Here is a 25,348-nt window from a genome sequence, read left to right on the forward strand (position 1 = left end):
CAGCAGGAGCAAACAAGCGTTTCTCAGGAACTCACTAGGCCAAGTCTCAGGAAAACTTTTATCAGCAGGCAGGGCCGGAGCTGGTCGTTCAGAAGTGTGCAGAGGGGAGGGCAATATCTGTTCTAGTTCCCCCGTGAAGCTGGCAAAGTGTGACCTGTGCTTGTTGACTCGTGAGCTGTAGTGACAGAAATACTGTCTAGAAGGGCATCCCGTTTTTATAGCAGCTGTGATTAAAACCAGGTAGTTAGGGTTTCTCTAGCACACGGAAAAAACAGTAGGGTCTTCAGGCAAGCACCTCTTCTTAAGTGTTGCTTCTGCCAATACTGCAGTTGATATTTGTCAGAAGATACATTTGAACCCCCCCCCCCAAAAAAAAAAAAAAAAAAAACCCTTACACAAAGGCTAGTGTTATGATGTCTGGAGCTTTTTGCAACTGCTGTTACCTCCTGAATGTGCTGACCTGCAGATTGGCTTTTTGCAAGTCTCCATCTCTGCCCTGCTGAGAGATGAGGATGCAAATTACTTCATGGTTTAATGTTTCCAACTGGCTGTAGAAGTGTTGCATAAGTCCAGGTTGTTAATTCCCTAGCAATTATTTCTGCTTTTAAAATAACATCCTGTTGATGCACTTCACTTCTCACTAGGAGGCATTCAGGAAACGTTTTTTAAAACACTTGTGTGATCAATTAGTATTGTAAGGGAATAGTCAGGCACATTGTGTTCCAGGTGCACTGTACAGAAGAACTTCATGCTGTCATATTCCTGAGATCTTTCTTGGATATTGCAAGCTACTGTTTCATACTGATATAGTAAAAAGGTAGTGGTGAAGTTTGGATTGGGACTGTGGAGTTGAAGAGTAACTGTTTTGAGTTTCCATTAATGTATTTTAATGACTTTTTTTTTTCCATGAGACTATCAAAAGTGGAAGGTTTGTAACAGTTTAATTAGATTTAACAGTAATATTATGATATATGAATGCCAATAGGGCAAGTGAATTTATAAGCTTCCTGGTTCCTGTTTATAATAGCTTTAAAGAATAATAGTTCAGGTTGAGCAGAAAATGATTTAAAATTAAATGTGTACAACAGTGTGACCCTAGACCTGTGTGTGTACATGCAGAAGAGTAATCTGCAGTACATAAATGGAATACACCGAGGCATTTCCTGTCTGGGGCCGTTTCTGACCTCTACTGGATTCTGCTTATTAAAAGACAGTTTATATGAGTYGGATGTGGGTGTGAATAGTGTGGTGGCAACTTTACCCAGCAAATGAAAATTGAATTAGTTACTTCAGAGTGAGCTGGTGGGTGGGAAGGAGATGTCTCAAAATGATTAGGTAGCCTTAATTTGTGTAGGGCACTGCATGTGCTCCACTGTGATTCATTTCAATATGTACTTTATGTACCAACTTCACATCTACTTTAGAAGAGAACTGTTTTTCTGGCTTTATGTGGTACTTTTTTATTTCTGTATTAATTTTAAGAATATCTGAAGCTTTTGCAAGGTAATTAAAGATTTAAATTTTGGAGTTATCATTGGGTATTCAGTCTTGCAGATGTAAAGTCAGAATCTTGTTGAAATGATTGGACTATGTACAGGCTTGAAATCCACCTGGTGACATGGAACAGGCTGATGGCTTTCAATCCTGTTTGTGGAGTATGAATGTATTCTTACAATAAAGTGTTCTTCTGGCTATCACTGAAGCACAGTGGCATAATGCATTCTTTTAAACATATTTTCTTCTGTTGGGGATTAACTCAGTCATTCTCATTAGCAGTACACCCACATTTGTTGAAAAAAGAAAGCTGATTGCTTTATTGTTGTGAGACTGCCTTGTGTGTTAGTAACGTGCTGATCTTCCTGTAAGGATTCTCTACCTTGTCAGAATGTAAATGCAATGGTACATTTTGTAAAACTAAGGTAAGCATACAATTTATTCATGGCTTTGTTTGAATTACACAATTCTTAGCCCAAGATGTTCCAAACCATTTGATTGAGAATCCCTCTCCAAAAGCAAGCAGTTTCTTTTGGGTCTTCCTTTCTTCCCTGAAACATACACTTTGGGGTGTGGAGAGAGGTGTGGGAGCTCCAAGCCAAAAAATAATTAGGGAACCTAAGAGTAGATGCTGAGTTTGAGAGAGGATTGCACTTACCCATAATCACTGCAGCCTGCCCAATGTCTAAGTGAAATAATGCTGCTAAAAAAGTTTTGGGAAGAAAATCACATTTAGATGTCAACCCTTCTTATAAAGCAAGCAAACAAAAAGTATCCAAGATAAGATCTTTCCACTTACATAATTTAGAACAGTAGTTAAAGCAGATACATGTTTGGCGCTTCTTGGTTATGGCTTATAGGCTTTACATCTTCTGATCCCAATCTTAGGCATTCCCAAGAACTTTCTGGCACAAAATCCACTGTAGAGAAAAGTGAGGCCTTAAGCATTTCCTTTGTTGGGATGCCAATTTTGGTGCCACTGCAAAGGCAAGAGCCGTAGGGCTACTCTCACTTGTACTTAATTGCTTGTAGCCCTCTTTTCTCCTGGCATACGTCCAGTCCAAGGGGTGAAGGAAGGAGCAGGACTGTGAATAAAGAAGAGCAGAATTCTGAATAATGTGGAGGCTCCCTCTGTGCTGGGGAATTTTTCAGTGGTCTTCAGATTTGTTGACTGTACGATGACAATGAATTGGGCTGTCAGTCTGCAGCATTTGTTGTTTGGGGGAAGCCTGAGGTCATGTCACAAATTGTGTTTAACATATTTTTTCTTCTTGCTAAACTGTATCTGTATGACAGTGTATCAGTGGTGAAACAATTAAAATTACTTTATTCTCCTGGGATCACCACTTCAATTGGAATATTAAAGTGTGTAGAGCTTTATCATCTTTTTTTGTGAATTTTATTTTCATGTATTTAAAGGATGTAAGATATAATCTCTATTTTTTCATGTATTACATTTTCTTGTTTACACGCACAAGACTGGGATGAATGACTGATTGCTCCACCTACGCACAAACACACATGAAGTGCTGGTTGAGATGTCTTTGGCATTTGTAGCAGCAAGGATTAGTCTGTGTTGTGTGGCTGCTTGAGTTGTTTTTATGTCTGTTAATTAGTGCTGTCTGTGTCAAGGTTGGTTTTATTATTATGTAAGCTAGTGATATTGGCTCTTGTGGAATGCAAACCATGCAGAGATGAAAAACAGATCTACGGAATTTAAAAGGATGAGGGATACGCAGTAATTTTTATTTCAGGGAATGAATCGAGAGTATTAAAGGCTTATAAAGATTTTGCATATGTGACAACAGTGTTCCTTAAATTATATACAAACCATTCTATTAAACTTGATCAAAAATATATTTAGAAGTCTTTTACGCTGCCCACTGCTAGTCAAATAATATGTTGACCTGGGTCAGCATGGAAAGGTGCAGGTATCTCAGCTTTTGCTTTTCAGCTGTGTAGTTAGACTTACTGTTGAATGTGGGCACATGTGCTATTTACTTTTGCAGGACTATTAGTTTCCTTTACTTTTCATTAGCTCTTAAGTGTTTGGCTTGATGCTACACATAAACTGGTAATGAAATATATTTTTTTAATTTTTAAAAAATAATTTATAAGCTTATTCATTAAAAAAAGTTTAAAATTGTCCTAGGCTCATCCTTGCCCCGCTGCAAATGTAAAGCCGAACTGGAATACTCACTCTTAACATCCAAATTTGAGTGTCTTTGTCTTTCCTAATGAGGAATGTCTGTGTCTTTCTTAATGAGTTGTCAGATGTTAAAATATTAGCTCATGTCCAGTCCAAGCACTCTGTATGTAAAATAGCATCAGCTTGCCATGAACCTTTGCTTGGTTAGTTATGGATTCCAGACAAGATGGGGTATAACTTTATTGCCCTGGTGAATATCTCCTACTGTCATTGGGTAGAAGGAAGAAATTCATTCTGTTCCTTCTGCATCCCTCTACCATGTGATAGTGGTGACTGCAATGTGTTGCTTTCTAATCTGGTAAACATGTATGGTTTATTCAGCCCATAGCTTAGATGTGCTGCTGGTTTACTTTCTTCTATTTGCTTTATAAATCAATTAAAAAAAAAAACCAAACATTTTAGCTATAGAACATCCATCAAGTAAGTGATAACTGGGCTAGAGTTACATACATCTCTGTCACTTCTTGGCTGCACTGTAGAAGTGCCCTTGGACATGAAACCTTCAGTGCTTGGGATGCTCCAAATGGTACAGAGTACTACAGCTCCATTGCATTACCCACGCTTTGCAAAGATAATAGACTGGTAGTCCAGATTTACAAAGTGCTTAGGCACCAGCTTCCACTAAAAATGTATTTAACTTCTAATGCTTCACCTTCAGGGTTCTTGTAGGCTTTGACTTCATTGGGATGAAGATCAGTTGATAGCTTTTCTTCTCTAGGAATGGAACTTTCTACAGTAAGAGTAAAGTTTGTGCATGGGAGAGTTTGGGGGAAGAGAAGAGGGGGAGCCAAGGGTCATGGAATGAAAATTAATGGCTGTTACAGAACTTGCTATCCCCTTCTTCTAGTGTAGACCTATGTGCTTCCTATCACTGTTACATATGATGCATTTATAGTTGAGCCTAGCAGCTTAACACTTTCTGGCATAGTGTCTCTTTTCCTAGTAGTTTGTATCTTCCTGGTACGGCAGAAATTTTCCCGAAAATGCATCCAGATTTGTCAGAATCAGATTTTTCATAGTTCTTAATTAAATATTCCTTATTTTTGGGGTATATAGCTTGAGACCTGGGGATCCGATCTGTGTAAGTGCCAACAACTTAATCACCACAGTTAACCTTTGGATTTATAAAGTGCTATATAATGCTCAACCTTCTTTATTTTAGAGATGAAAGCATAAAAATTTTGAAACTTGCCATAAAGAAGTGCTGTTCTTGGACAAGTCAGTTTGAAAAAATATTTTTTCTCAGAGATGAGTTAGGATAAAATTGGGGTTGAAAATTAGAACTAGATCTGTGGAAGTCAAAGGATGAAGCATGGTGACTGAAAACAATTAATATTTTGATATTAGTCGTTCTGAGGCATGGGGGAGAAGAGACCTGATACTAGGTGGACTGTGTGAAGCTCTCAGCTCCTGTTTCTACTCTTCTGGCCTCTGATCTGTTTGTAGCACCTCACCTGGGAGGTTTAAATGTGGGTCTGCAAACCCAAAAAACCCATCAACGTTTTCACATGTTCTTCACAYGTTACAGAAAAATGTCAGAAGCATTAAAATGGAATAGAAATGGGTCTGATACTTTCTCTTTGAAATAACCTTTAGTATGGCTTTAATTAAATAATGTTGTTGTGTATGGGGGGAAAAAAAGCTCAGATCTGAATGTATATGTATATTCTGCAAATGCTACTATGTCATAATCTAGGTTTGTACAAGAAATTAAAATAATCCAGGATGGAAACATTAGTTAAGCTTTTTCTGTTTCCAAATTTAGTAGTGAAAAAGAACAGGAAGTTGTGACTATTATTTTTTCTGAGATGAGAACATGAAGAACTGCCAAAAATGTTAGAGCTCTTTTTTTTTTTGGTTCTTATTTCTAGTTGATAAAACTTGCAGAAGAAAAATTATTTCCTTATATCATTTAAGTAGGCCTCAGTAGCTCTTATATCTGCTTGCAATAAAAAGATGTGATGAACACTAATTTGCATTTTGCTTAGTTTATTTTTAACTTGTCTGATCCTCTCTCTGGTTTCTTGAAACTTATCAGATTTTTATCATCAGTCAAAAGATGTTTCAACACCTCTCCCCAGCTTCCGTAGACTTTGCTACATTTCTTTGTGACTATGCTTTTCTGTCGTAATAATCAAGCACTTGGGAGCTTCTGCCCAAGAATATAGAAGTTTGTGAACTACTAATACTTTGACACTTTTCGCAAAGGTAACTGTGGTAGTTTGCAGATATTGAGATGCAGAAGATGTAATTTGTATTTTTATGTTACAGTGAAATCTTGTTATAAACCAGTGTTGGTCTTGGAGCAGATGTACTTGCTTCAGGCTTCTCAGACTGAGCTGGGTTTTACTGTCCTTGGTGCTTAATTTTTAGCATGGCCTAAACCCTTTGTTTTTTTTTTTCCCCCACCCCCTCTATGCATGTAGACTTTACTAGATTTGCACAGGATCTATTTAACAAAAAATAGTTTTATTTGTACTAATTGTGAGCAAATTGCTACCACTCTGTAATCTTCCAGTATTAAATGAAATTTCTTTCTTGTTTTTTACTGAAGGCTTCCTTGGAGTTGTGCTTAGTCTTCCCGTCAAGGTTTTTTACTACTATTCTATTTCTGCCTTTATATCTGTTTCTAGTGTCTGTTTTGTGTGCAATAGCTGCAGCATTTTTTTTTAATATTCACAAATGTGGAAGATTTTTAAGAAAAAATACTAGGCAAAATTTCCTCCAGAACAGAGAATTTTAAAAGATGATTAAGAAATAGAAGTGTGTGATGCTTTCATAATGTTACATCTAAGTTACACCGGATAACAATCCTATATTTTAGCAGGACTTTAGTTGATTTCATCTTGATGTGTTTTCCTGAGTAGGTTGTCTAATCCTCAGTCTTAGTTTCCCAAAGTGCTACTGGTTGATTAATGAAGTTCCTTATTTGTGCTGTTTGGTCCAGGACTAAGTGCTCTTACATCCTCTTGCAGAGGATGCAGATAAAATGAAAACTGCTACTGCCCCAAAGAACTTAAGAGTGGCTGATTACAGAGCTGTGGTGTGTTTTGTACTTAGCAGCTCTAACTTGATACTGTTTTGTTTTTCAGTTTTTACAAATGCAGAGATGGTTACTTAAAAATCATGTTTGCTTTTGTATTACCAGCAGCAGGATGAAGATTTGCAATTCTGTTCTTGTTGGAATGTTGGTTATCTTTATTTTTACAACTATATTTAGGGATAGCTAATTAAGTTTTAAAAGTAGTATGATTGGCAATGTGTACTGATCATGTTTTCCATTACCTTAGCTAGTTGAAAATGTGCGTTACTAGAAACTAATGAAGCTTTTTCTTCCTCCATATTTTAATTATCAGGTTAAATCTAGTTAAAGAGCATATATTTGAAAAATAGGCACTCTGCCTTTAAGACCAAGGCATTTAGTGTCAAGAACAAGTGCTTGATGATTCAGTGGTGGACCTTGTACAGATCTTGCAATTTTTCGTATGGAAATGGCAGCGTGCCATAGGAAGTGTTGAGAAGGAGCCCTACTGATGTGTGAATGGTGTAATATCTTTGAAACTTAAGGAAGCTGTTTACAGCAGCAGTTTGTGGAGTGCACGGCTTAGTAACTGTTGTGGTGGGTGATTATTCTGGCTACTGTGTTATAATTGCCTAACTCAAATTTATTGCTATGTGCCTGTAGTCTAATCAGTTGACCTCTACTGCTGTGATTCCCAACATGCTTTTAAGCTGTGTATGGTGTGATAAGCAGTGGCTGTAAGGAACTTGAACTAGTATCTGTAAGTGCCTAACATATTCTAACTCCTGTTTACGAGGATCAAGGGGAGCTGGTGTAAAGGGAAAATTACAAAAATGTTATTCCATGTAGCCATCAGTTTTCAGCATGGCCTCTTATTATCAGTTGTTACAAACTTTGAAAGTTTTCATAATGCTTCAGTGAAGTGTAAAAAGTTTATACTAGCTAAAAATCATATTCAGTGTGACTTCAGCCCAGTTAATTTGAATTTTTCCCTATTTTACTCCTCATTAGTATTTCATTTGGTAATTTACTTTTAATGATAAATGACTGCATCTTTCCAAAGGCTCATGACCTTTTTTTTTAAAAAAAAAAAAAAAAAAAAAACTCTGAAATGAGTGGCATCTCTTCTGAGCTCAACTTTTGTTTTTAAAATGTAGAAGATATGGGGAATCTGGGTGTCTGCCCGCAAAGCAGTGGAAATGAGGTGGTTCCCTAGCTACTGAATCATCACCAATATTTCCCCCTTTTTTTTTTTTTCCCCTGCCCTGCTGTTTGAAATTTCATATCTTAGTTCTCCCCCTCTCCCATTTTTTGTTCCAGACCTTTGAAAATCTGGAAGATTTACTTCAGTTTTTATGGTTGTGCTGGAATCATATATTTTTATGCCAACTTTCTGACTTAATAACAGTTAAAAGAAATGATCTGTCATCAGCTACATGCACAAGCTGAAGAAAGTCCGTATTCTGTCTTTCTGATTCTGGCTGAAATGAATCATGTTGTAATATACAGTAGTAACTAGTTGCACTTCAAAGCTGAGTGTTGTTTGTTTATTTTTTTCCCCTCAAACTGCTCCTGCAGCCTTCCCAATATTCCTGATTTATGTGTCCTGACTACAGTCTCTTCTGTATTCCCAGGGAAAAACTGAGGAGGATTACTCATTAAAACTGAGGCTCAGAGAAGCCTGTAAATGGACTGATGTGAAAACTATGCACTTCCTGTCTTCCTCATAAGCATCAGGCTTTAAACTTTCCTCAGTATATTTGACAAGCTGTAACTTACACTTTCATCCTTTGAACTTCTGTTTTTTGGGGTGTATACCTAATTAAAATTAGGACAATTTTCAATGGCTGTGGTGGAGAACCTGCAGTTTTTGGTAGCAAACAGCAAGCTTACTTTGATTAGTGTTTCCCAAACTTTTCTGGTTGTAACTATATTTAGGAACCAACAATTCTGTGTGATAACCAATACTATTAGCATTTGACTTAGGTTTGCCAAACCCATTTTATGGGTTTTGTAGATTTCCTTACTCTTTGTGTTTGTAATGTTAAGTGTGCTACTCTTCTGCAGTGTCAGTAACCTGTTAGAGTGATAACTATGCTTTTAATATGAGGAGATTGCTGCTGATGACCATGTATATCTGAAAGCTATTTGGTTTTGTCTGTGTGACAGAAATTTATAACAGTGTTACTAAGCTGATGTAGTTGCTTTAGTTCAGACCCGATGCGTGTAGCGCACTGTTGCACAAGAAGGCTTTCATTGGTGAAACTGAGTCTTTGCGTTCATTGCTATTGATTTCAGCTCTGACTTGAGAAACAGCCTTTATTTACATAATCTCCATGCACACAAACCTTAAACTGAGCATTTGGAATTTTTAAACTTGATTTGCCGCCTGTGCCCTCCTCCCCCTTCCAAACAAGGCAGCCAAATCAAGTTAGCACATTTTGTCAGCTGCTAACATAGTGGTTCTGTAGAGCATGATTGCTGTTTTGTAATGTGTCTTTTAGTGCTGTATGTTTTGTGATAACAAATTAAAGAACAGCTTACCAAGTTACCCAGAAAAAAAAAATCTGAATTTTAAGTGTGTCAGACCGGATCCCGCTGTATAGCTATGTGTATACTTAAGGAGTGAGATTGGAGGGTGTTTTCAATAGTACAGTGACTCCATGCCCTCTCATCAGACATGCCAAGAAGCAAGCAATGCAGTGACTGTTGAAAAAAGAACCAGCTTATGGTCTTTGAAGATAGCAATAAGTTCAGTCAGCTTGGTGAAGAAATATTGTAAAAACAAAAGGAAAAGAGTGTTTTTGCTGGTCCGTTATAACAAGGTAACTTGCCTTAGTTTTAAGCTGTCTTGGAGCTGAGACCTAATGCAAGTGCCTCAGGATCTGTTCTGCCAGTCCCACAAGAGCATTGCTACCCCACCCTCTGCCTCGCCTGGCCAGTGAGGTCACTGAAAAAATAGTTCCATAAGCACTGGAACTAATGACTTCTTGTTTCATGTGGTTTAGTCTCTTGTGGTTGATTTGTCTTTGGCAAAACCAGAGGGGAGTGCTCTGCCTGAAGTTTTTTCTGCAGTAGGGCAGTTTGCAAGAGTTCTTTGAAATAATTTTTTTCTGGTGTCCAAGTGGATGGAAGCTTGTGTTCCATTTTCTCAGTTCATCATTTACAAGATCCTTTTCCACTTATTCATCCACCTAAATTTGTAGGAACAAATTACATCCAAAAACTACTCTGTTATATTTGGCTGATAGTGGCTTATTCAAAGTAGATTACTAGAAGACACACAAACAGCATGATTTCACAAGGCTAGGAAGGTAGGCTAAAAAAGGTGGTGATACTATGTGGTGGTTGTTTTGGCCAAGTTCACTGTAGGACTTGTCTTAGACTACAGGTGGTGCTAAGGTACCACCTGAGTTGTTTTTCTTAGGTAACTTCTAAAGCTTATCTACAATAGTTAATGAACTTGCCTGCTTTCATCTCAAAGCTGTAATGTGAGAGGAGAAATTTCACACACTAAGTATATCTAGAGCTTTGCAGTATTTCATTTAGAGAACAAAACTATTCTGAATGTTAAAGGTATTTATTTCTACTTACAGCTCAAGACAAAGTAACAGTACAGTATTTAATTTTTTTTGTTAATCTCACTGCTAACTTGCTTGCTGGCTGGCATGTTTTTTTCCTCCAATCATTCGCAATCAGTCCATCAGAGCATGAGCAACATTCCTTGTCTGGCTCAAAAATGGTAGAAAGTAAGATGTAATTTGTGATTGACATTATCAGGTATTGATGTCAGCCTTGCTCTGTATGATCTAGATCAAATGTTTCTTTGCCTGCATGGCTCTCCCCAGAGTCAAGATGGTGTTTGCAGGCCTGCTCCAAGAATGACGTATGTGAAGGGATGGAGGCAGACTAAATTTCTTACCCCTCTGAGCTAGAGTGGTGCTTATTCTTCTCCCAGATGTATGTTAAAGCAAAATAATTGCATATACGGCACCAGTGGGTAGTGCTGGTGATGAGAGAGGGCTGTGCTGCAGTAATGGGTCCCATAGCCTGAGAGAAGGCAGAGGTCCTGGTGTCACTCTGAACTGCAGCCTATCCATGGAATTAAATCTACTGGGGACTTGACTCAGCCCTGGAGTCCTCTTCTCCTTCCCCTTTTCCCCCTTCTCTGCATTTACCCTGGTAAGATCAAGATCAGCTGGGTGGATAGTGATAGCAGGAGATAGTGAGAGAGGATAAAAGCCTGTCATGATTCTATCCATGTTCCCTTGAAGCCTCAGTTGTCCAAAAGATTTGATTAGATTGCACTGCATTTTTAATACTAGTATTATAAAAAATTCAAATGATATATTGCTGGTGGAGCAATGAGTCAGTTCAGACTGTGTTAACACTGCTTGTTGCTATGTATGAACTTGATCAACTTATAACGTGTCAATGAGCAGCATAAAATGTTCTGAAGTTCAGTTGTTCCTGTAGCTGTTCTCGGAGAGTAATGCTGTTGCTGTATGTCATTGATCACTCGCAGGAGATCTAGCTGTTGGTGGTATTGTGCCTGACTGCCACTGTACTGAAGTAATCTTTCTCAGTCGGACAGAGCAAGCGTTCCCCAAGAGGAATGAAAGAGTATCTGCCACGATTGCTAATTTACTGTATTTGTCATGTTTTATTTTTAAAGCAAGTCCTAATATGAGACTGCACGTATGCCTGGTTGTGCATGTTTTACATCTGACCTCCTCTTGTGAGAGGAAGATTTCATCTTTCCTCACTGGTCAGGGAAAGAGTAATAAAACGGTGGTGGTGGTGGTGGTGGTTTTTTTTTTTTTTTGGTCTCTACTTTAAAGAAAGCTGGTTTACATATGTAAGTGTTCTCTTATGTATTTCCAGTATATCTGATTGGAAGTTCATATGAAAACCAAAAATAAATACGTTATTTAATACTTGGTGAATTACACCAAGTACTCCAAGAGTTAAGCCAAAGGGTTTTTTTATCATGTTATAACTGTAGGTAAATGATATATTTTTAAATTTTCTTATAGCACCATTTTTCATACTATTCTTGGTAATTTGCAAGTGTTTGTTCATAGCTGAGGTAAAGCTGAAAACCTGTTTTCAGGGTTACTAGCTAGCTGTTTGGTGTTTTTTTTTTTTTTTTTTTCTTTTTCCTCGCCACGGAAGTATAGAATGGGTGTGTATTTGTGTGTTTATCACACTGGTAGTTGGAAGACAGCATAATAAAATATCCTGGTTTTGATAATAGTTTTATTATTCAAATTTATTTGTTTGGTGTCACCCATGTTAATGTTAGAAACTAATAAGGAATTCTTAAAGTATTATTTTCAGTTGTCATTGCTTAATGGTTATCCACTTCCATTTGTCATGGAAGTATGACTGTAGGGAATCTGCTGAAAATTATGGTTAATATACTGTCACATAGTTTGATTTAGGGGTGYCTAATGAGAAAATTAATTTTTGTTGCATTACTGCAGGTTGACTTTATATGTGGTACCCAAATCACTGTTTTAAATTTTGCCATTAGTTACTAATTATATAAAGCAGAATGTATAGTATTCTGTGGATTTGCCTTTTAGTTGAACCATTTGTTTATAAATTAAGTCTAAGATATTATGTAGTCCAGATGCAACAGAGTTGTTATAGTAATAGTATCATTGTCTGGGTACAATGCTAGCAGATTTAAAGCCAGTTTTTAATATTTTTTTTGTGAAGACTAGTTGCATAAATCTGAACACTGTTTCGAGATATTATGCTTAAATCTAAAAGCTGCATCATGAAGCCCCTTGTTTAAAAAAAGAGAACTTGCCTTTTAAATATCTGTTGTTGTCTGTCTTTAATTTGAATTAAAACAAACAACTTGAATCAACTACTCTAGCAGAAATGATTTTTAAATACTCTTCCAGATACTTGAAATATATACATCTTCTATGCAAACTTATTCAAAGAGTAAACCTATGACTTATTTGGGGTTGTTCATACTTGAAAATACATATTTATTTCTCATATTGCAGCATTAGAAGCTAGAATTGAATTGTAACTAGATTGCATGAAACACTTTTTCCATCACACTGAATATTTTGATATTTCTAGAACTTTCATTTTCTGTATCAGAATGGAAGAAAGATTCAAGTTTAGAAACGTTTCACATCTAGAGAGAAAGTATGGCTTGAATCAGTAATAACTTGATTGGTGGGTAACTAAGATAGAAACCCCATGGTTAAGATCTTGCTTTTTCTGATTTGGGCTGGGGGAAATTTGATTTTCTGATCATTCAGTGTGGGGGGTTTTTTTGTTTGTTTGTTTTTTTCCTTCTTTGTGTTTTCACTGGACTGGCAGCACTAATTCACTTGGATGTAGTGCTATGCCAAGGCAGCTATAAGGCTCCCAAGTCAGGGCTGGCTTTAAGTTCAGGCAGTTTAGAAGGTGGACTATCCTTTCCTAGATTTTTCTTATTACTAGTCAAGTGGTTGGGACATGAACTCTGAATGTGGAAGATGCAAGCAGAAGCCTGTGACCTTGCTCTGGGGGGAGAGTTTGAGCATGCAGTTCTGAAGTAGGTGCCCAGAAGACTTGTGTTGGATTTTGAGAACTTTCATTTTGAAAGCTCACCAATAAAAGCTGGTATTTACCACTGGGAAAAAAAGTTTTTTTTGTCAAATAGATATTTTAAAGCTAATTCCAATTTAATGTGAACCTTCCTCTACTCTCGGAGAATAATTTTCTTTGTAATTTCAGAACAACCTTTCACTGTTAATGCCGAAGAATTATTCAGATTTTTAGTATATTTATAAAGTWACTGTAGACCTCTTATGCTTAGGATAGAATGTTCAAAAACAGAGACTTGAAGCTAGGGTCCAAAACCTATAGTTATGTTTTGTGGACTAGGACTTTAGAAACAATTAGTGATTGAGGAGCCTAAGTCATCTTGATTTCTATTAATAAAGCCTGATGGAAGAGTATAGGCTGTGTGAGAATACAGCTTGACTGAAGAATTCTTGGTTTATGCAGAGTTCATGTATCAGAATATGTGTAGATGTACAGGTCTAGCATGGCTTATTTGCTTGACCAGTTCTGTGTCTAAGTTTGATAGTCAACTCTCAGTCCAGTCTGTTATAGAAAAGGAGGAGGGAAGGCTTCATCCAAAACATTTGAGTACTGCTGCTCTATAAAATTAATGCCAAGTAAGAACATGCAATACAGTCAGTCCAGAGCTGCGTGCATGGGTAACTAGGTGTTGACAAGCTGTGTATGCAATAGATGATTTCTGACTGTCTCTCCTCAATGGTGTCACTCTGTTGTGCTACTATATATATTTTTTAAAAATTGTAAGAATGTTATATGTCTGTGATCTTACGTTCTGTATCAGTTGACTGCAGTTGGTCAGCAGGTTCAAGTGTCATTGACAAGGCTCAGGCAGGAGAGGAAATGGCTGGTTGACAATACAGTTGTGTATGCCTTGTTTAATATTTTTGTTTGCTTTTTCTAGGTAAATACAGCTTGAAATTTAAGAAACAGTAATAATTTAAGAGACATTAACACTAAATTTTTTTCCACAGTAGCCTTGATGGTATAAATCTTCTCGTTTCTGCAAGTAATCATATTCTGAAGTATAACTTTTTTTTTTAACATTAAAAAACTAAGTTAAGGAAATTAGATATGACCATAGGTCAGAATTGAAGCTCAGTTAAAATTATTTTAAGTTGTTTGAATACCACTGTGAAATCACTGCCTTATTTTTTTCACAAACAATTCCCTCACCTTTGTCTTTATTTTGCTTTGTGTTGAAACTAATATTGCATCTGCTTATTATGTGAAAATATTTAATTTTCTGTCTTCTAGATGTACAATTAGTGTTAAATTTAGAAATTAACATTGTTTTATTTCATCAGTATTTTCCGTGATGCTGAAATAAATCACCCTGACTTTGTTTATATAGAGCGTATGCATGAACTCTTAATGGCTATTGCAGCACTGTAATGCAGCGCTAACTCTAACATGGAATCCTTTGTATTTATTGCTATAGAAGTAGAAAACATTGCTACTTTTATGGTTCCGAGAAAAAAAATGGGCAAAACAGCCAGACAGTGATACAGAACAATAGTAGGTATACAACAAAAAATGACATAAAACAAGAAAAAGTTTTGTTTTTGTTTTCCAGGGGATATTAGTTCCTCAGCAATGTGAACTGATCCAAATGTAGGACCTTCTTCCTCTACCTTATCCATTCCCTTGAGCTGGCGCTGGAAGCTGTGCTTTGAGCTTGCTCAGAATTTCTATATGAAAACTAATGGCATTTTTTTGCCATGTCAGTTTACAGATGGATCAGCTCCTGGCATTGGCTTTGACAGTTGTATAAGTGCCAGAACTGACTCAAAGAAGGGCTAGGAATTTGTAGTTGAGATGAAGGGGAGCTCAAAGTCACAGCAAGTCTGAACTTAGATTGTCTTGTTCTGCCATGGAATTGTACCATTGCTAGCTTTAACTATGTGATAATGTGCAATTTTTTTTCCTTCAGGTCTGCTCCTCACTAAAGAAGAAAAAAAAAAAAAAGATGTTACTCTATAGTTTTATCTTTGAACAATTTGAATCAAAATAATTTAGAATTTTGGAAGAGTACAAAGATAAGACAGCATTTAAAAAAAAAATAGAGTATGTCCTATAACACTGCATGTAATGCTACTCTACAGTTGCTGCCAATACTAGTAGGTGTAATAGCAAAAAAAGGTCTCATTTGGGGTTGGAAAGCCATTGTTCCGGATGCTGTACGGGCACGGGCACTTATCCTGCAAAAGGATGTGCCATCTGCTGAAATCAATGATATAGCTCCCAGTGGTTAAGCCAACCACCTGTATTAATTTTTGCAAGATCAGTGCTATTAAAAAAGATGACTTCTGCTTTGAAGAACATATATGCATTATCTTTAGTTTTATGTATGCCTAACCTCTAAATTCTTTAAGTATTGATCTGCATTTTTGCCAAGGGCCAAAGTAGCTGGGGCTAATTAAAAAGGTGCTATGAGACCCTGCTATTTTCTTGCTACAAGAAAAAAGTTCTGAGACTGAACCTACTTAATATTAAAATCAGTGGAAAAATACATTCAGCTCTGCTGTACTTGTTATAAATTTTGGAAAGGGTGGAGTGCCTTTCCAGTGAACTTAGAAGTTGCCTGCATAGGATGCACGAGTTAGGGGGTGGAGGATTGAAAGGAAGACTTCTACTGTTGTCTCTGTCACTGATTAAATTGACTGTCTTGTATTATATTTGTATTTTTGATCCTTGGTTTGTTTCATGTGTCTCTTGTTTCAGATTTGTCACAAGTTTTTTCACAAACAAATATGTTAAATGTAAGCTGTTGTTTATGCTGCTTTCCTAATGACACTCTGACTATACATCCTCTTTGTTGTGTGTTGCGTACACTTTGCTTTGTTGGAAAGTTGCCTGGATGTGTGTGATTAAAAGCTTGCGATAATATATGTGGGTGTGGCAGGAAAATACAGAAAGCTTACTTTGATTGAAGCGTATCAATTAGCTTTCTAAACAGCTATTGCAAGTAAAAAATCTGTATTTTTAACATCATGGTTTAATTTTGTTCTCTTCAGGACAGAGTGCAAATCAGAAGATGCTACTTGCAAGATCTCTGAATCTGAACCTGAGGAATTATCAGATGAAGCAAGTGCTGACACTTTCTATGGAACTTCTCCTCCTAGTACGCCCCGACAGATGAAACGTATGTCAACAAAGCATCAGAAAAATAATGTTGGGAGACCTGCTAGCCGTTCCACTTTGAAAGGTAGATGTGCTTTTTTGTGGCTTAGAAGACCATAACATAGTAGTAGTAGTTCTGCCTTACCAGAAGGAGATACACAGAAGATGGAGCCAGAGTCTGCTGTGCACAGGAAAAGGACAGGAGACAATGGTCACAGGGTGCAACAAGGGAAATTCCGACTGGGTATGTGAGAGTGATGAAACAGTGACAGGTTGCCAGGGTGGTTATTGAGTCTTCATCCTTGGAAATTTCCAAAACACAACTGGATAAGGCCATGAGCAGGCTAAACCAGCTTTGAACTAAGCCCTGCTTTGAGCAGGAGGTTGGGATTACGTGACCTTTAAGGTGTACCCTCCAATCAAATGTTCTTGTGGTTCTGTGGTCTCTAGTAATGCTCCTGTTGCTTCTCTGCTCCAGTTTTATTTTCTGAAGCATTTCATAATCTGTTTTATAGAAAAATTCAGTTTTCAGTGATAGTTTGTTTTTTGTTTTGTTTTTATTTTTTTTGCTCTGTAGTGTCACAGAAGTAGTTATGTTATAGTTACCACTGCATGTTACTTTTATTGAAACAGTTGAAAAGGGATGTTTACTGTTAACAATAAAAAATATTCTACATGTAGTTTACTTTTAGTTTAATAAAGCCATAACCTAAAAAACCCCAAAAGATACTTTATGTATGTTGTTTCCCAATGTTACTAGGTAATGATATTTAATATTAAACATTTTCAGGTTGAAATATGCATTTTAAGCACTTCTTTAACTTTGAGATGCAGAATATGTTAATTGCTTGTTGACAGAATAATTTTAAAAAAACACATGGTAGCTACATTTTTTTTTAAAGCAGCCGTCCCACAAAAACTTAGTTTTACTTGTTTTGCTGAGTTTGATGGGTGCAAAATTTGCAAAAGCCATTTTTTAACAAACTGTTCAGTATTTTCATACAAAATATACTTTGCCAAAAATTATATCAGACAAGGCTGGTTGTCAAAGTTGTTATGGCAGCATGACTGTTACCAGTTGATGTTTTGGAAACAATTTTTATAATTGCTTCATATAATATATGAAATACTATCACAGAGTGCATTTAATTAAAAGGAATACTTTTTCAAGGTAGAGCACAGGGGAGAAGAAAGTTAATGGTTTAGCATAAATAAAAGTATATAGTCTATTCTTCAGTGAATAGAGTTGTCTAGTGCATGTTCATAATAAACGAAAGGCTCCTACAAATATCTTCCAAAGCTCTTGCTTCTCTTCCATTTCAGGCAACTTCTGAATAAAGTTACTGTTTCAATGGCATTCCCCAAAATACCTTCTCCTTAGACTAAATTGAAAAGAAGTGTCATTATACTTGCCAGTTAGCTATGTAGTCATTGGAATCATTAAGCTCCTTTTTACTGGCTTTTAATTGTGCCTTTTGGCAAAGTTAAGCTCTTCTAATGGAACATTAGCCTTGTTTAATTCTGTATATGGTAGTTATTAAATAACTTTTCTTGCTTTCTGTGATTTTCTTTTTAACTCTGCGGTTGCAAAAAAAAATGTTTCTAAACTGAAAAAAATAGTGATATTAAAAAGAGCTATAATTCATAATATTTCTTTGGTCTCTGATGCTGAGCACATGTTAAGGATTGATACCTTTATGAGAAAGAAGAAGGTGTCTTTTGCAGTACTTTAAGTTCTTGGAGCAAGGTCTTTCTACTCATGAGGGAAGTGGTTAATGCTTCTGGAACAATAAAAATCTGTTTTTAGTTGCTGTGAGTGTATCTTAAATATATGGATGTATTTTTATTTTTGTCTGTTTAGCTGTATAGATTAGATTCTGGGACAGGAATGATTGTCTCTTATTAGTCTAGTTGCTTTATTTCTGGGGGAAAAAAAGCATGATGTTTTATAGTCGGGCAGAGGTTGGCTAGTGTTGTATAGTGTTAAATATCTTTTCTGGAAATAATTTATTTTGTTTAACTTTGTTTTATTCTGTATTTACCCCCCCCCCAAAAAAAAAAAAAAAAAACCCTTTTAAAATGGACTTGTTAATTGACCTTATGTGTATGCAGATATTCATATTGAACTGGTTTTACCTCAGTAAGAGAATCAATTCAGGAGTTAATAGATTTAAGTAATCTGTTTTAAAAGTAAACTTGAAATAACTTTTTGAATGTTTGCTTATAACACAAACTTAATTTGGTATTTTTCCTTTATTTAGACAGCTGAAAGAATTTTGGGCATCAGACTTGCTTATTTGTGTCTTCAGTTTTTTTTAATTTCTGTCACACTGTTTCTTATGATTGGCGTTAATAATCAAAAACCAAACTAACACAATGCAGTCTGAAACTAGTTTCTGAATTTTCTCCTGTAGTCCAAGACCCATGGGAGTCATTTTTTTTGGACAAGCATATGAAAGTTTTGGAACTTCATACTGGAAGTGCATCCTCTCTCCCCCACTTTCTTACACCCCTCAAGTTCCTTTTTTCCACATATTTTCTCCTTTCCTAGCAAATTAAACAACACTGAGGGAGGTGAAGGTTAGAAGTTTTTTCATAGTTGATTCCAAGCCGTACGTCCTTGCTCAGTCAAAACAAGAAGCTTTGATTTTTATTTTGAGGGAGATAGATATCTATATCTCTATATATATTTTTTATTTTGAGGGATTTTTTTTTATTTTGAGGGATATATATATATATATTTTTTTTTTGAGGGATATTTATAATCTCAATTAGTGCTTTTGGATCACAAGTTTGTTGCCATGGATGGAGATTTCTGTAAGCTTTTTTGGTTGATTGCTGGATTCCTTGCCAAGTAATTCAATCTTCAGGATTCTCCTCTGCATCAGAAGACCTGATTTTTTTCATATGGATGTTGGGTCTAGGGAACTCTCTGGCGCATTAAATCCCCGAGAGCTGCAACTCAAAATGGCATGCCAGGTGAAAGATACTTGCCTTTTGGTACTACCCTCCTAAGCCTACATAAAGATAAGATAGTGTTTCACACTGCTGTCCCTTCCTATGAGATGTAATGCTTTCTTTTCCCTCTTTCTTGTCCTTAAATGAGAATTCTAAGCTTTGAATCATGATAGCTGAAACCACACAGAAGCAGGAGGTTTGAACAGGCTTATTTGAACTCACACAAAGGAAAGTGGTAAACACCACTCAGATCCTACCGTGTGTAAATATCTTTTGTTGGAGGTCTTTATTACTCTCCTGGAAAAGCCATTCAGAAATGCCTAACAAATATAGAAATTGCAGTTTAGACTCCTTGAAATTCCTCATTGTCTCTGCCTGTGATCATTTCCTGGATGTCCCTCAGAGCATAGAGAAAAGTAGCATCTCTGCCAAAATACATGAAGGTGCTCACTGAAAATTCTTGAAAAATACTAGTAGATGATCTTTCAGTCCGCATCAATAATTCTTAGTACTTTTACTGGGCAGCTTGTGCTTTCCTAAAACTGCAGTGTACTTGCACAGCTTGCAGGATAATGGCCAGTTCTAAAAATGTTCATATTATCTTGTTTGCTGTGTATTCCTGGATCTCAGATTTTTCACAAAATCTCGTAGTTTAGCTTAGTGGCCAGATGTCATAGAATAACACAAGATTGAATAAAATATAATCTATTTCATATAAATGATCTCACACCTAATATGCATATTTATTTAACTGTTATTTTGAGGGTCTTTACAAGAAGCGATCCAGAAAGTATTCTTTCTGGATGGAGCAGAGAAAGGCTTTTAAGAGATGGTGGTTGGGCTGGGAGACCCTTAATGGACAGTGGTGCTTGAAATAGAAGCAGAATTAATCTGGTGCTGCCTTTGAGGAGGAGGAAGACTGGAAACTGAGAAGCTGCCTTAGTCAGATAAACATGAACTCCTATGAAGCTATTCTTCCACAAGTGCCGTTGAGCTGGGTAAGGGGACTTAACTGACCACCAAATTGCAGATAATAAAGGAATTGTATATCCTGCATTTTCAGTCTTCTCTTTTTGAACTACTCTACAACTTGTGATGTTCTACAATGTTTTGTAAATTTAAGTTTGGCATTTCCAGAGAACCAGCACATGCATAAACAAATTTTCTGCAACATTATTAACCTAACTCAGCCTTCAAGAAAGCATGCCTAGGCAAATAATATTGTCTTTAAGTATGAAAATCCAGTGAATGGGAATTGAGGCTTGAATTCTGAGATTTAAATGATAACATTTTAAAACTGGGCGCTCTATTTTCTGCCACCACCTTCCCATTACTATAGGGCAAAAAAGTCCTTTGGACTCCTAGCCTTATGAAATTTTATACTAATCTTACGCTTAACCATAAGCATGGGTTACTCTGTCCTTTTGTGGCTTTATATCAGTGTTTATATTTTTTAAATGCTTTTCTTTCCTCCAGTTAGACACTTGGGGAAAAAAATGAAATTGACCCACTATACAGTAGAAACAATAAAACTGATTAGGTATATGTTTTATGAAACATCAAAGTTTATAAACTCAAAAATTAAGAACGTTCTTGATGAAAAAGAAGCCCAAGAAGATCTTTCTTTTGTCCATTTCAGAATTCTGTGCACTTGTACAAGGAGAGAAGTGGTTACAGCCAGTACAGTTAGCATCAGACTGATTGATGAATACTAATATTTTCTTAAAAATGAACAGAACATACTGCATCTTCCTGCTGTTTCCAAAGAATAGGCTAGTATGAACACAGAAGAATTTTTAATAGAACTCAGCCTTCCTCCTTCCTGCTCATGTAAAAGAGGTTGGGAATAGGAAAGAGGGGAGGGTAGACACAAAACAGAATGAGGAAATTTTATGCATCAGTAGTGACATTCATTCCAGAGCAGTCAATTTTTTCCAGGAAAATAAAGCAAAAGATTTAGTTGATCAAATAAGTAGGGTTGCTTCACTTACCAGATATTTTATCAGTCTMTAAAATAACAAAGTGTTCTTCAGGGAGGGAAATGTAGTTTCTTCAGTTTTAAAGCATCTGACCTAAACCACTATCCTCAAAACATAACAAGAAAGCAAATTACCTATTAGATATCAGTCATAGAAATTCAGTTGGAGTCAAGGATGGAGAATAGGGAGAATGCTCCCATTCAACTCTGAAATGAGCTGGACAATTCATGAAATTGAGATATGCAAGAAGGCCGTACCAAGGGCGCAAAGTGCAGTAGGGAATGATCTGAAAACCATGGTGGTGTGGAACTACGGAGAAAAGGCTGGTGACGAAAGAAACAAGAATTGTAAAAGGAGGTTATGAAAATTATAAGCAAAGGGAGTATTTTAAATTGAGATTAATGAGATGATTAACATTTTGAGGGAGTGATGCAGTTACACATCTTTGAATGGCAGTATTTTGTGTTTGGTAGTGCATGAAACACTAGAACCGTAGTAGACCGTGAAGTGGGTGTTGTAGTCGGAAGCTAAATAGAAGAAAGAGGATCTGTCCCTTCGGACTGGCAGTAATTGCATTTGGGTGCTGTTTTCTTCTGACTCAGATCATGTCTGTATGCACAACTAACACAGTACCTGATAGTAATCAACTGTTTTAGCTGATATGGTTCTAAATGCAATTTGTCCTGCTTTTTATTTACTGTTACATCTTGGTGTGCGTTGATTCAGCTGAACCAGTGAGTTTCCCTTGTAGACAAGCTGTTTGTTCCTKTCCTCCTTTGTTCTGTAAACGCTCCATGTGTTGTCACCTACTCCTGCCACTGCCTTCTTTACTTTCCCTTCACTGGTCATCATGACCCTTCCAAACATTAACTTCTTTTGTTTCTGTGCGTGTCTTTGCACATGCATGTGTGATGAAAAAGAGGAAGCGGAAAAGGGAATTTGTGTAAGAAATAAAGTCCAGTATTTTCTTTCTTTAAAGAAGCAGCAGTTATGGCTAGTGGGAGGCATGTTGAGCCCTCCCCACCCCAGCTGTGCTGTACAGAGTGGCTGAGTAAGCTCAACCCACTAGTGGGAGTTTTGAGCAATATCATCTAACTACCTGTGGAACCTGTGCAGACTCCGGGTAAAGGGAAAGACTGACTGTGGCCGCCTACGTGATTTCTGTCAGGACTATGATCAACGAAATGGGAGCATACTCAGTGCCCTAAAAATTTTTAGTTTTGTGTGCTGTTTTTCATTTAAGAGAAAATAGCAGCTTCTTATATATTACTGTATGGTTGTGCATGCAATTTAGGTTGTCTCCCTTAATAAYGTGGTATAAAAATTAGTGCTGTATTTTAAATAACGTTCCATGTAAGATGCTAGCGAGAGATGAGTACGTGCATCAGTGCACTACGCTTATTGCATTTACTTTCTACTTCATTGCATTTCTGACTGACTTAAAAAAAAAGGGGGGGGGTAAATCTCTATTTTTGTCTTTGATCACTTGCTCATTTTCTCATTTTTCAATGAGCTTTTTAAGATCCCAGCCCTCTGCAGTGTGCCTCTTCTCACCAGTCGATAGTTGCTTGGTCATTAAACCTACCTGCCTCACGCACCACTGGAGGTAATCATAACTAAAAATCTGTTAGTACAGCTGAACTTTCTTTACTAGTTGATTTAAGTCTACATTACAAAACTGCAGTAAAATTACTAGTAGGAATTCATACAGTTACAACTTTAACAGTTATTCTAGAACTATCAGGGTGTGTTTGAATTACTGACAACTGTGGACATGAGAGGATTTTTAAACAATTTGTATATCATTGTGCTTGGGCTTTGTTAAATGATGAGTATCCAAGAACAGGAAGACAATATCAGGGCATTTTGGATGTCTAATAATGAACCATAATGTTTTAAACTTATCTTTTAGTCTTTTGGTGGGGAGGATCTGAAGACAAATATTGGAAGAGAATAACATGTTAAAAATATAAATGTTCAAAGGGGTTTAAAGAACCTCCTGGTAACTACGGTTCAGTAAACTAAGTTCAGAAAATGATCTTTGAATTTGCATGGGGTTCTCATTATTTAATTTACATGGTTATCAAAATCTTTAGCATCAAAATGCTGTTAAAAGGCAATGTGTTTCTAATCTACCTCAGATGTGGTTTTTTTGTTTGTTTTTTTTGTTTTGTTTTGCTTTGTTTTAAGTGTTTCATGTCTGCCATCCTTCATTTTCCTTCTTTCCTGCAAAGCTTACACTCTTGCTGCTCATCTGTCTTAGCCTCTTGGGCTGTGCTGTTGCCTTCTCATAGCAATGCCAACTGGCATGAAATTCAAGCTAATATGCTCAACAGTAATTTTAAGCGTGTGTTCTGCCTCTTATAATGCCAGTTAACTCTCACTAGTTAGTAACCGGAGAGGGTTAGATACTGCTATCTGACACACTAGTGTTTGAGCAGATTAGTATAAAATCAATGATGATAGTGGATTCTGTAGCAGACTTCACAGAATCACTGCTAGGTCTCCATATCCAGGAGCAAAACTGTGTTTGAGTCAGATTTTTGTGTGTTGTCTGCTATTGTACTTGGTAGCTTTTCAGAGAAAGATGTGAGAGTTTCAGAAATAAAAGTAGTGAACAGGTATTAATGAACTTTATATTTGCAAAAAGCAGTTACTATGTTAAAATTGTTGAGTTATGCTTTGATTCTGGATAGTGACATGATATCTTAATGTTTCTCAGTGTTACCTGTATTATAAGACAAATGGAGAACTTCAAACCTTTTAATTTAAAAAATGGTTATTTTAAAAATGTGTTGCAAGACACATGCATGTAAAATAAGCAGAATGCTTAAGAACTGACTTACTGGTCACATCTTTATTAGTTGCCTTTGTAGATGTATTATAGATTTGCAAATCCCAAGTCTAAAAAACAAATTGGATGGTGTGGATGGTATCTAGATGAAATACGGATAACCTAATAGACTGTTATGCTGCTTGTAAATCCTTTGCTTGTAGAAGTGAATCATCCTTGCAGAAAGTTTGCTACTGCTTTTGGGTGGCAAGTCTGAGACAGAGCCCCTTTTTTTTTCCCCAGACTATCTGGTAAGTTAATAGAAACTTCTCTGTAGAAATACAGTTCCAAATGACTTCATCTGCAAGTACTCAGTGTTTTCACAAGTCAGATCTGAAGTTGAGCAGCTGTCTTTTAGTGGGTACTTTTTTGAAAAGCTTGTTTTAAGTTGCATACTTGACACAGTTTATGTATTTGACCAGAATCAGAAATTGAACTAAATTTTCTAGAATGACAATCATTTACCTTAACCACGAGATTCTTTTCCCCTTCTGCAAATGCTTGCTTTTTCTGTACCAAACTTTATATAACATTGTGCAGTGCTTTTAAAATACAAGTAACAGTCCTGTTCACCGTGCAGCCTTCATTAATTATTTTCTTTCTTTAGACTTTCAGTGAGAACCAGGATCTTTCCACTTCCTTCTTCTACGACTTAGTGATTCTTCTTTCTTCCATATATTCTCCAGAAGATATTTTCCACTTTTTCAGAGTTAAATGCCAATGTATACATCATAGCCAACCCCAGTCCTACACAACTATGGAAGGATTAAATTATATTTTGTTTTGGATGTGGGAAGTAGAAGGAGGCGATGTTTGAGGTCACACTATTAAGTTGCTTATGGCTCATTAGCAGCCGAAAACAGGGTTTGTAATTAAGATTAATATTTTAAGATTGTAAGTTTAATGTTTGTCAGTGTTCCTTACCCAGTTATCTTAATGAACTAGTCTTTCTAAAGAAAAGTCTACTGAAATGCTGTTTCTAAGCAATAGGATAGTTATAATGCATGCTAACTCATACAGATTTGTGATACTAAAAAAATTCACAGATTTGCCCTATGAGTTTGCCAGACTTGAGCAAACTTCAGTTTCTGAGCAAAAGCTTTCTAGGTGTTTTGGAAATCTTGCATTCTGTGCAA

General features: G+C 36.5%; 1 protein-coding gene across 9 annotated transcripts in view; it reads left to right on the top strand.

Annotated features, from left to right (window-relative positions):
• MAP3K4 (mitogen-activated protein kinase kinase kinase 4) overlaps window positions 1–25,348 on the top strand; it is an 81,454-nt gene that overhangs the window by 771 nt on the left and 55,335 nt on the right. For all 9 annotated transcript variants that reach the window (XR_003253600.1, XM_026066481.1, XM_026066478.1 and 6 more), the window contains exon 2: window positions 16,337–16,527. Coding sequence is in view for 8 of the 9 variants with exons in the window: in XM_026066481.1 (XP_025922266.1) it covers window positions 16,337–16,527 (191 nt within the window). In the remaining variant the exon portion in view is untranslated. The remainder of the gene's footprint in view (window positions 1–16,336; window positions 16,528–25,348) is intronic.

Source organism: Apteryx rowi, unplaced genomic scaffold, assembly GCF_003343035.1.
Source record: "Apteryx rowi isolate R43461 unplaced genomic scaffold, aptRow1 scaffold_241, whole genome shotgun sequence".
In the NCBI taxonomy this organism is placed as follows: domain Eukaryota; kingdom Metazoa; phylum Chordata; class Aves; order Apterygiformes; family Apterygidae; genus Apteryx; species Apteryx rowi.